General features: G+C 32.9%; 2 protein-coding genes across 3 annotated transcripts in view; one reads left to right on the top strand and one right to left on the bottom strand.

Moving 5' to 3' along the window:
* Positions 1 to 13,720, bottom strand: part of LOC119832751 (semaphorin-2A-like) — a 511,596-nt gene that overhangs the window by 100,564 nt on the left and 397,312 nt on the right. The gene's annotated exons all lie outside the window — the stretch shown is intronic.
* Positions 696 to 11,996, top strand: LOC119832763 (homeobox protein zampogna-like). The gene is made up of 3 exons (XM_038356504.1): positions 696 to 844; positions 8,936 to 9,153; positions 11,395 to 11,996. Exons 1-3 carry the CDS (start codon positions 699 to 701, stop codon positions 11,994 to 11,996), a joined length of 966 nt encoding a protein of 321 aa, XP_038212432.1. The 5' UTR covers positions 696 to 698.

The raw sequence follows: 13,720 nt of genomic DNA on the forward strand, positions 1-13,720 counted from the left end.
AGTCACAAGTCAAATTAAATAGATTTTTGTGTAGACCTCGAATAACTCAATCTACGGATACTGATAATATGGTTACTAAAATGGTGGATATCCATTACTATAAATCTACATTCAGACCTTAAAATAAGAAAACGTTAAGTTGATTATGCACAGGAACCTTTTAATATTTGTAAATAATAGTAAAACTAAATTATACGAAATAATTTGTATTTTTCATCTGCACTATCGATTATACTTGTTTTCTATAAACGAGAGTCGTGTATATTATCGCAACTGTGGGCGAGTTACGCACAATAGATTTATTGATAGATAATACTTAGAATATAAGAATTATCTTTTTCTTTACCCTCCCTATGAAACTGATAACAAATCAACCTGCCTTTCCAGAACTCATGACACATACAATTACTCGATATATTCGCATCGATAAAACTATTGCCTTATTGACACCTTTGCGTTTATAAAAGTTCCATATCGCGGGGAAAGCTGTTAGATATGATAAGAGTTATAATTTTATTGATAACACACAGTGAAGCATCGATCAGTCGATACTTGCGAGCCGATCCGGTGTCCGGGCTGACTAAAACATTTATTGACTGAAATTATTACGCGGCTTTAAGAATTTTGTTAATCGTGGATTATGTACTCTAGTCGATAGACTGGACATCACTGGGGTGTGAAGTGAGTGTATCATGAAAATGATGGGTGACAACGAAATGGGTTATGGAGACTACTACAACTACGACGGTGGCTGGTCCGTGATGCCTCAGGAGTACAACGTTGAGCCGGCCTGCCAGTACCGACAGCCTCAAATCGAGGAGGACTATCGATACAATACATATGCGTGGGTATTTTTGTCAATGTTTTTCTATATAAATATTATTGTTTTGTGCGTAATTTTACTAAAAGCAGTTAATACTTGAAGTCATATTGTAATATGTTGCTTAATATGCATTTATTATTATAACTACTCAAATCTACTCTCTAATTAGAAAATTGGATGAGAGAAATAATAGAAATGGTACTTATAAGAATACTTTTTCTCGTAGTATCCATTACTTTAATAATAAAAAGAAAATCAGAATTCGCCAATTATCATCAAGTAGCTACAATAAAATTCAAATAAGTACATACTTACTTTTGTACAATGAATATAAATGTTAACTCGTAGTCCAAACATTGCTACGATTCAGGTGCGAAAAAAGGGATTCTTAATAGATTTCTGATGTATTAACAAAAGAAAACATTAAAATCACTTTTATGAGAATCCAATAAGGTTAAAAATAATTCAGCCCCTTTTATTTTCCTCAACTTTTAAAGAGCAGAAAACACATCTTTCAATGGGCATGTTTGCAATATGTTTTTAAATTGCTTTACGTGTGGTAATTTACCACAGTATAATGGAAAATATTCAAAACAAATCACCCTATTCTTCATTTGCGACCTGCGTCTATTAAATCGTTTATACCGTCATTTTAATAAAATCATTTTCATCGGAATACTTCGAGACATACCCAAGTTAAATGTTATCACAAGTTAACTTGTCTACTAATAATTGTTGAATCAATTATAAGTAGACAAGTTTAGTATTAAGTGTGTGTTGTTAAATGTATCGTCAATGCATACTCACCTACTAGTGTCTGAGCAACTACTGAAATCTTAAGATAAGTTGTGGTGTACTTTTAACATACACTTGTAATGAGTGTAAGTGACTCAGAAATGAAGTACATATAGTATTTTACAAATGGGAACGAAAGTTTAATTTTAATTTGATTCCCAAACTTCAATCGCTTGGTACCCTGATAAAAAGTAGCATATATTAAGGCTAGAAGTTAAATTATTTTTTTTAGTTAACTCTACAACATTTTATACAGATCCGATCAGTTGGTTTTATGAGAAAGAGTATCAATCCTCTATTTTATAAGATTTCGTGTTTTGTGTATCAGTTGGATTAATATTTAAGAGAGTTATAGTTATAACTATTTTGTTGTTAAATATTACCCAGTAATAAAGAACTGGAACTAATATGGCATTTGGACATAAATTGATCAATTTTCGCGTAGAAGTCACTAGTCAGGTTGATCGGCTTCATTGCGTGTTCTACACCTATAGAGTTCTGTCGGCGGTGAATCGTCGCGCTGAGTACCATCGAGCCATAATCCGTCAGCTGCTCTCTCTCCCATGCCTTCGTGAAGTCCTTAATTGGTTTGGAAGCCCTCTTCGTGGCCTGGCGTGCTTGTATCCATTTAAACCCACTGCGCCTAACCAGATTGCCGTAACGAAACGTTCTGAAAACCCATCGACTTTTACTCTCTACGTTTGCTTTTGCGAAAACGTTTGAATTGGTAAACTTTATTCGTCGTAAATTTCCTTTGAGCATCAAGTGTCGACTGACGTGAATATTCAGCCAGTTTAGTTTGTTTTTCGTCACGAAAACTAAGGTTCATTAGGACTAGCTTTATGGGCGGATATCGTTGGTTTTTCTGATTTAGAGTAACTAAATGATAAGTTATGCAAAAAAGCTGTTTTGCTATGGATTTTTATGGGGTACGCTCCTTGCAGAAGGCTAATAGAGCTCCGTAATTTTGTGATGGGGTAGTCTTTTTTCCGTCGGTCGCCGGCGGTTGGTACGGACGGCACGGTAATACAATATAATATACAACTTTTACACAAATTACTTTTCTATCGTGCCGTTTATCAGCCCCATTATTTTACCATTAACCATTGCAAATACGAAACGATCATCTTTATGAACGCGCCTAATGATACTTATAGTAGTTTTGTTACTTCTTAGTTATTATGTTGGACTTACTTCTATTTGCCTAAAAAAAACATAATTGAAATATAAGTAGGTATTGAGTATACCAATCGTTTTATACGAATAATTTATTTAGAAAATCAAGTGTTTCAAAGTATAATGAAGAGTTAATACTTCATAATAGATCGAGCTTTAAAAAGTTAAGTTATACATCCATCCAGCTGCAATCCAACTGTTTAATTAAATTTGATTGAACCCACGGGCCTTTAAGCAGATGTTTTATTCAAAACAAACGAAGACCCCTGTTATTTTTATTTTATTTTATTTTAGTCGAATATATCATATCTCACGAAAATCATCTCACTATCTACATAAAGGTATAGGTTATGAGTCTTCTAACATTTGTAATTTATAGTTAGCAATGTACTAGTATGTATGTTTTGTAACTGATTTTCTTTTGGTTTGTTGGACGAATTTTTTGTCCGTAGTTTCTTTTGTTATTCATATAGTTACGATGATCTGTAACTTAACCTTTACGTTATAAAACTTAAATTAGACTAAAATGTATCAGTTAACTTTCACAATATAAATGATCTCATGATTATAACACGCAAGATGTAACGTGTGAACAATAGCAGGCAGGAAAATATTAAATCGAGCGCGCCCACGTACGGTTGCGATGAGCCGTGAAGAGAGGGCGCTAACACCTGCCGCGGTACCCTCACAAATCTGGCCCTCAGTTACCTCTCTATGGTATATGCAGAATTGGCAGATATATCAGGATTAAATTTTTAAGTTTTTTTTATTATTCCTTTGCGAATAAAACATACGAAAGTATTGTTAATTTTAAAAGTCAATTATAACTTAATCGGTTTTAAAAAGTGATTTATATTTACATCTGTAAGTAATAATCTTGAATTTACAGCCTACATTACATGCTCTGATAGTGGTTTAAAAAAATGGTTATATTTTATTATAAATAAGAGTTAATTCAAAACAGGAGAACTCCAAATAATGTTCTTATATTAAAAGAATTTGAACTTGAGTATAAAGAAACAGTTAGTTTGTCCTACGGAGCTACGGGCCATCCCATAAACATAATATAAAAAATTTATAGAAAGGCTGCTTTTAAGTTTGGCAACTCAATTATTCTTAAACGAGGCCGGATTATGAGTAGGTACCCAAGTTTTATCAACCGCGTTAGTAGTATAATAGTATATATAGCCGGTATAATTATATTAGGTAATAGATTGTTATAGGTTTTGTTCTATCTGCTAAACATGCATGTATCTGCAATAAATCGACGATTGCGATGTTACAAATAGATATTAAAAAAAATATTTCTCAATAAGTCAATTAAACATTTGATGTTGGTGCATTGCACGCCACTTAGGGGATCGTTCCCAATAAACATAATTGCCCTTTGTTGAGGGACTACATTTTAAACGAATGCGTGCTTACAATAATCAGTTTACCATGCAAGTTAACATGCGCAATACTAATAGGTAAACGAGGTATATGAGTATGCAGACTTATTGAGACTTATTGATATATAATATTAATACTAATATAGATATAATAATAGACTAATTAAATCTATATTAGTATTAGTATTAGTATTTACTTCATATTTAATTTGATTTGGAATTCTAAATAAAACAAGTATCAATAATTAGGTCTGTAGTCCATTTATGGGGAAAGACTATCCTACTAGTATTATAAACGCGAAAATTTGTAAGTATGGATGTTCGTTACTCTTTCGAGCGAAAACACCTTATCGTATCTGTTTTTTAACATCATTTACGACTTGAGTAAATCCTTGGGGCATAGCTAGTATATTTAGAATTATGGTGGGTATATTCTGCTGACTCCGACATTCTGCCTCGGACAGGAACGAAGAGAGATGTTATAAGTTATTGTTCCCATGCACTTTTATATTCTTTATGTGCTATCGTGGAAAAGCTCCGTTATGATATACTTAATTTAACTATAAGTATATACTTATATAAATAAAAAGTAAATAGTGCTACTCTTCATTGAGAAAAAATTACATTTCCCTGGAAATAATTTTACTCGCAACAACAGTTAATATAAATATAAAAATACATTTTAGTTAATATTTTAATAACGGTGTAGTATTAACCGATAGTTAGGATTTGCTGGCGATATCCTAGTTGATAAGCATATTTATAAGTTGATAGGCATGTCATTTTATATCATGTCCATGTATGTAAAAAATTAAATAAATGAGCATTTCATACGTATAAAGTATAATTTTTTATATTTCCTCATTATTCTTTTGCGTACTATTTACTGTAGAATATTAATTTCTTATAATTTTATAAGAAAAATAATTTTTTAACAGTACAGTTAATACTGTACTGTTAAAAAAATACATAATTGTTATCAGGGATTTTACTTTAATATTGTACTTGGTGTAATCTTGTCCATTTTCATCACAAAGATTTTTTAAAAATTGTTATTTATATACATATTCAAGGGATTAATGGACACCTGCAACGTCTTAAAAGTAACTACAAAATCTCTGATTTCTGTGGGAATAAGTATTACTACTTTCTATAGAAAAAGGTCTTTGTAAGAGGTCTGATATAAGTAACCTTAACCTACTTATTTTTATAGAAAGGGGTCTGATATAAGTAGGTCATATTTAATTTATTATAATTTTCTAATATTTACATAATACATTTTTAAGTTGATAATTAAACCACTCAGACATAGATAATTATTTTGTTAGGTCTTTAACTCAAAATTTAAGAAACATGTACGTATATTTTTTTGGTAGTTTTAATTGAGTTCTCCTGTGCATTATTTTTAACTAAGCCTTTCCTATAAAATTATTTTAAAAAATGAGGACCAACTATTGTTAAGTCTTTGACTTTTTAATAATTTGATCACTAAGTTACAAATAGTAAACATTATTTGGAAATTTTAATAGATTGGTTAACATAGTTCATATAGGTAATCGCATATAAAATACCACCCGGATCATTGTAGATTAGAGTATAGACACCCGTTAAAAATCATTAATATAATAATTTCAGTTATATTTCAATTTTCTGAATAAACTATATTTCATAATTTAAATCGTTAATTGTTAAACCTGCCATGTCGGAAGTCAGTGAGAAAAATATTTTAGTTATTAATGTATAAATAAATAATACTGCATATAGATATTTCAGCCCAATTCTAAATTCCATAACTAATTAACTTATGCAACGACTTCGGCCAAATATGTGTTTTGGTCAAGCAATTCATTGCTAACATTCATAGACTTTCCTATTTTAATGCATAAAACATTATTCAATTTAAATTTTTCGAAAGTATTTCACGTAACCCGAACACTGTTTGTACAACCATTCAATGATTATAACATTTATTATGTATATATAATTTGCAGTCCATGAACTAATTACTTATAGGTACATTTTAATGTTTTCTATGATTATTTCGAATGAAATAGACTTAAAATAAGAGCGGTTATTCAATGTTAACAATCATAATAAGCTTAACTAAGTGCGAAAGAAAAACAATGGTTAAGCGCACACGTGCAAGCCATAAACTGATAACTTGAACTTAGCGTTCAGGTACATGCTATTGTCTTTATTAAGTGACAATACGCTAAGCACTTACACATGTTTTGGTTGCTATTTAAATGATTCAAACTGTTTGAACACCTGCAAAGGATTTTTGTTGAGTTTCCTTTTCCTAAAATTTTATAGTCATATTAAGTAAATATAAAAAATGGTTGTATTGGATTATGAAATACCTACATGTGTTTCATTGTGTTTTCAGAAACATGCTTTTACTGGAGTTTTAAAATTTTGCTTACAAATGCAGTAAAATTTATATTTTTTCGTTAGTGATTTATATGGTTAATTGCATTCAATGATTTGTAATTGTTCGGATTTGTACGGATTGATTGGTTTTTGGCTTTATTTAATTTAATTCTGTTCGTATAGCAAGAAATTTCTTAAAGCTTCACCGATCTAAAATAAATTTTATTTTAATTTGATATACGAATATTGCTCGCCTTTAAATAATACGATTCACAGAAACGAAATAGTGTTCACGTAGTGGTCACATTTTGTAATGACTACCAAATGAAGTATATGTATCAATAATTATTGAAAAATAAATAATACGTTTTATATAAAATTGTTTGTATATTTTAGATTTAATTTATCTAAAAGCAACAATAAAACTGTATATTTGGATAAAAAAATACTCTCTTAACGCTGTTGATATAAAAAACGCAAGCTTACACAGGCTTATTAAAGCACTCTAAATGAAAATCATTATCCGAGGCATTTAGAGCGGCGTCCATAACGAACCCGGCCTCAACAATGGGCTTAACGCGCGCACTCATTACAAAAGCGACATAACGTAACGTTCTACCTCGAAAGCTTCTCTATTCAAAGTGTATACTCCAGTTTTTTTAGCTAGTAAGGCTTTTGCAACGCTGCGATTGGCCGGGCGGGATACCGCCCAGTGCGTTCCGCCGCGCGATTGGAGCGCTCGGATCGAGCACCCTCAAACCGAGCTGAGTAGGCTGTCGAGGCACGAGGGCGGCGCGGGGCCTTCACCCCGAGGACCACTCGAGGGTTGTTTAGTGCGGGTGCGACGTCGCGAGGCGTAGCACGTGTTCACGCGAGTGTGTCGTATCAGTTTTCAAAATTATTCCGAAAGCGAGCTCTCCCGGTCGGGAGATGAAGTGCGAGGAGGGTGAGAGTGAGCGGTCGCCGCCGCCGCTGCTGCCGCCGGCGTCGCTGTTGGCCTGGAGTCCCATCCTTCTGCCACCATGGGGACCGGCCTTCTTACCAGCGCTCTACCCGGCGGCTTTTCGATCCGCATTTCCAGGGTGAGCTGCACTTTCAAGAAATACGTTATATACGTGAATGAATATGTGTCTGCTAAAGTGTTAAAATATTTGTGAAGGCATATTTGGTAGTATTCGTATATTAAAAGGTTGAAAAAAAAAATTACTTCGTACACTTTAAGTGGTCAGAATAGGCGTAGGCAGGTACCTAACAAATTGCACTTTTTCAAGTAGCTACACGTAAATACATGTTTTATGGAGCAAATTTTGTGTTCACTCTACCTAATTGACAATAGAATCGCTAGAAAATTGTTGAAAGAATAATTTAACTGCATACTTACAGATTAGATAGTCTTGTGTGCTAAGCAAATAGCTAAAAAACTGTCTATACAATCTCCACCTGTTTATACAAAATTGAAATTGAGCGATTCCACAACAGTGCTAATCCCAAATCGTGACTGGCGACAGTTCCAAACACTCTTAGTGAGAGCTTGTTAATCATCATGTTTACAACCTGCTAAAGGTTGATGCCGCCTTTTCATAGCGTCACGTACGGTACCGCGGGAACTTTTCACGCGTACATGTAATTTTGATATTTTAATAGACATCCGACTGTTTGACTCTTACAATTCTGAAGCAGACTCTTTTATGTAGGTCACGTTTTCTTGAGAGGTGCTCAGTTAACAATATGCGGTCGAATTGATACAAGTTTTTGTGATTCTGTATTCACACTATGACTCTGTTGAACTAAAAAATGAATAGAAGTGTTTATCTTTGATTATACAGAATTGTTGGCATTATGTAGTTACGTCCAGCATATAAAATAGCAAATTATGTGTTAACAGTATTTTTTAATGAAACCAATAGGTAAAGAAATTAATAAAATAAATTCAAATGACAATATTAAATGTTTAGATAGTATTCCAGAGATTCATTAATTAAAATGTAATGAAGCTGTTTTTAAGATAAGATTAGTAATTATTTCTCACATAAAATATATAATAATTAATGATTAGTTATGTATATTTCTTCAAACAAAGAATCTTATAAACATCAGTTAGGTATATCATATAAACCACAATTATGGGCTATATCTTCTAAAGAAGAAATTCTGTATATATCTACTGCTGCTGTGCTATTCTTCTTTTCGTTTATTTATAAATTATTTATAGATATAACATTATATTCTTGAAGTTAACATATTTGTATTGCTGAATGTATGTAGTTTTTCGTATAATGTATCTAGATATACTTAAAATTCATGTACATCATGCTACAATTATTTAATATTATAGTTACATAAAAATTAACATATATTTAATTATTTTCTTTTGTTACAGATTGCTAGACAGTATGAAAATGCCTGGTCAACGGCCAGGGTTTCAAATATCAGATATTCTGGGCTTGAATGAAGCGAAAGGTCTGGACACCCCCGCTCAAAGCTCGATCGGGTGTTCTCTGGACTTACCGGCCTACCCCCCTCCACAGCACAGCTATTCACACGAACTACTCAGGCATCATCAGCCTTGGTTATCTTTGGATCAACACGATAGTGCAGGTAAAGACTCTTAATTTTTAATTCTTAGTCGTGGTTATAGTGTAAACGTTATTTATTTTATACTTTCTTCGTTCTAAACTTAAATAGTTTAGGGTTAAGCGTAAGGGATATATTTATGGATTCTTTTGAATCTTCAATAGGTTGGACATTAAAATTAAATTAAAACACACATTACAAAAAATAAAAAGTGAAAGGTTTTTTTCTCACGATTTTATTTAAGGACTTTAGTAAAAAAGCAACAATGCCATCACAGTCTGTCAATATTTTTTATACTGTGATATTATTATGCTCTTTTTCAAACCACCACGATGGTTTCAAACCGAATTCGATAAAATTCGTTGATATCACGTTTTACTACAAAGAGAAACCGATAAAACAAGTATTATGAAATGACATTTATTATCCATTGACATGTATAAGATAAAACGTGACAATAAGAGCATGATTTGAATTTACACTTATAAAAATACTTCACCTAAAGTATTGAAATGAGATGAAAATTGCTTATTAAAATGCTGATAAAACTGTATGCATGTAAGATACATATGTATTGAATAATAGATAGATATCTATGCATATTTTTAATTCAATAAATGCTGAATAGAGAACCGGAAAACAATCATCTATCTACCAATAAATTTCACAAATTAAATATCGATGAAGCGAATCCAAAATTAGGAATATTGTTCAAGTTATCAGTTACGCAAAGTATCTTTAATATTATCGCTCACATGTAGATATCCAACTAGACGAATTATCATACAAAAATATATTGACCCACTCCAAACTAATAGCTGTGTGGTACTTCGGAAGCCGCGTTCGAGAGGCCGAGATTAATTTTTCAAATACTCCTCCAATCGAGTGCCTTCACCCGCTAATCTGTAGTTGTCATTAATTATTTTTATCGCTTATCTAATATTTCGGCACTCAGTGTACACTTGATAGCTTGTACAATTCTTTAATCCGTGTATTCGTGATTGATTGTTAGTACCTACTGGGCATTTATAACAAGTTAGTCTTGTATTACGTGGTTTTACTTAAAATAATCAATTAATACATATTATCTCATAGATGTACCTTGTATACATATCTTATTAAATCTTGTATATAATAACATAAACAACCATTATGATATCTTTGTTGAAAACGTGGAATCGGCGTTTATGTTTGTATAAAAGAGCTTTTTATCTTGTAATTGTTGTTTTTGACAATCTTAGACAACATTAAAGTATGTTCTCCTATCTTTTAAAGTTAGTGAACCATAAATTTGTGTCTACATTGAAAGATTCGTAACTTGCACATTGATCCCAAATACGCTAAACGGGGTGAGATCACGCCCTTATTTCTCCCGGGGCTACCAAATACGATTGTTTAACCTCAGCCGTGGGGTGCGACGTGGAACAAATTTGTCACCAATAGCTGATGCCCCGTAAGCAGCTGTCGGCTATCAATTACATTGTTTGCGGCTGTTAGGGGCCCCATTCTTTCATTATTTGATGGTGTTTAAACATTTTATTGCTTTCTATTGTCTATTATTGATCTTCCTGGTTGGCATCAAATATTTATCGATGTTTCAGTAATTTCAGGGAAATTGTGTTGAATTTTTTTTTACCTAATCTTTGATATAAAAATTATAAGAGATAATTCATTTAAATTATTCTTGATTAATTGTAAATTTTAATTGGTTAAATTTGCTAAGGAATAACCTGAGTAACAATTTAACAAGATTAATGAGTAGCTATTTTGTAAATATCAAAGAATATCTACGTAATAAGATACGTCGCAAACGATTGTTTAAGTAAAGATCGTCGAACAATAGAGACAGCTGCTGGAGTTGGGTGTGGCTCCCCCTCTCTCCCACTTAGATTCCACCACGACACGCCCAACCTTACTCCCGCCTCGCATTAACATATCCGTGTGAAAAAGCTTTCAATAACCGAGGGGGATACGAACAATGTTGAATTTGCCGAGTTTTTTTTCTATATTCCATTATTTTTTCCCGAACGACCTCTAGTTACAGTTAAATAGACCGACCCTTAGAGATTAAGAGGAGATTTACTTGTGAGTGCTTAGAACTACATGTACTACAATTTTGTGTAGTGGGTTTAACGTTTCGTACATGATTGTGATTATCCCACGATTATTATTCTATATTAGTTTCGCTTTAAAAAATATATATAATTAATATTTATTGGGTTCATAGTTTATATTTGTAGCTAATAAGTTTTTCTTTTATCGTAGGAGTACTTGGACAACAAGCCAGCCCAGACAGTACTTCACGAGCTTCTGAGCTGTCGTACGTCGGCCCTTCAGCTACTTCCCCGTCTACCGGGCGGCACGACCACGACCATGAACACGACCACGACAACGACCATGATATCATTGACCACGACGATGATAATGATCACGATCAACCTCCTAGCAACAACAGTGATCCCAACTTAGTACACAAGAAACGTAAGCGGCGCGTTTTATTTTCTAAAGCACAAACGTATGAGTTGGAGAGACGATTCAGACAACAGAGATATTTATCAGCGCCAGAACGAGAGCACCTAGCGAGTTTGATAAGATTGACGCCGACGCAAGTCAAAATATGGTTCCAAAACCATAGGTACAAAACAAAGCGGGCCGTGCAAGAAAAGGGGGCACACGATTTAAACGTTGGTGGCCTGAACTCACCGCGGCGTGTAGCAGTTCCCGTCCTGGTTAAGGATGGAAGACCATGCCTCGGTAAGCCAGATGGATTACCGCCACTCGGGATGTCCCTTCCGCCGTATCAGCCCATGCATCACCAGCCCCCAGTAACGGGCCATGCGCCGCAACCGAACGGATGCTGGTGGTGAAATCAAACTAATGTCATTCCTGTGGAAACTAGTCGTTAATAATAGTGCATTCAGTTATATCTACGAAGCAATCGTATCGAATATAACTATTCTTCGTATATAGAGTACATACGTGGAAATGTATACGTGCCAATATTGCGCTTATCTATTTGACTCACGCAATTGGTTCATATGACAACTGATAAGCTAAAAGTTAACAGAGAAACGAATGGCATTGAATACGATAAACTTTGCTATCAACTGAATCTTCACTAACATTCCAAAATATTAAAAGAATAAAATCTTATTAGGCTTTATATCTCGAATATAAAAGAAATATACAAGTGTATTTAGATAATTTGTAATTAAGTTATTTTTGGAATATGACCCCGTATCACAAAGTATATAATTGCTTTAATATTTAATTAGTATTCTCTTTAATTCCTAAAAACTATTAAATACCATTTGAAGGTTAAAGGGTTACCTTTTCTGATTTAAGCAACTTATTATAGTGTTAAATTTCTCAACATTAAGTATTGTGAAACGGGGCTATAAGGTATTATGAGTTCCTATTATTTTATTTAGAGTTATGGTACCTACTCTTCTGTCTGTCTCGTGAAATTTTGTAACACGTTTGCGTCTGTTTCCTTATCTTACCTTTCAACACCTTTTACGTACATACGATTATCTCTTTACGTACATACTATATTTGTATTTAATCTTAAGTTATACATTCCATTACAGTATTTTGTAAATTATGGTGTTAAGGTTTTTAACGAAATGACCAGATTTTATCAGATTGCAATATTTAGATATAAGGTGCAGTATTATTATAGTTGATTTTTATGCCTAGAGTAGTTATTTATGTATATTCCAAAGAGAAGTATATTTATGAAAATGTAAACTGTAGTCAGTAGAAAGTGTAGTAAAAGTTGTATATTGTGTACATAATTACTTATATTGTGGGATTCAGTATTTTATCGTTAGTTACTCGCGTGCTGATTATTGAAGTTCGATGTATATCCACACAATATATCTTTGTAAAAAGTGTTAAATATAAATTATTACTATCGAGTATTAAAGTGATTGACATAAATAAGAGTGCTTTTATTTTTGACCATATCCTGATAACTATTTTCAATGTAATATCGTTAATATTGCCAGAGGTAATTAACGAAGATAATTTTTTATCGCAAAAATATAAATGATTTCCTTGAGGAGTTTACTTTAACTCGTCCTCGCTGGGTACTAAATTAAGACTTCCTCTTTATTATAATGCTATAATACCATACTATGGAGCAAAAATATATATGATGTGTACCTACTTCTTATAGTTTTTTCATACAAAATAATATTTCGCATACGTGGCTCACTTATAGCTGTAAATACGAGTAGTTATATTAACTTACAACAAATTGGAGCGAGGTGTTGTGCGATTGACCATTGTTTACCGGTTAAATATTTGCCGGTACATTTATCTAATCGTGGGCTGCCGATGAGATAGCCCGCGACCCGATTACTGACACACTTGTTCGATACCTACCTTGTTTTCTTTTCACCTGTAGTAGAACATGAATTATTCCTTTTAGAAATAAGATGCGTATCCCACAGATACTTATGTATAGACGGTATATACGGTAGATAGGTACGTGAATAGATACGCATTTAAATAATCATGGAATTCATTGAACTATGCTGTTGCTAAAGATACTTTATTTATAGTTAGGTATTGTTACATAATTATA

The sequence above is a fragment of the Zerene cesonia genome, chromosome 16 (genome assembly GCF_012273895.1).
Source record: "Zerene cesonia ecotype Mississippi chromosome 16, Zerene_cesonia_1.1, whole genome shotgun sequence".
In the NCBI taxonomy this organism is placed as follows: Eukaryota; Metazoa; Arthropoda; class Insecta; order Lepidoptera; family Pieridae; genus Zerene; species Zerene cesonia.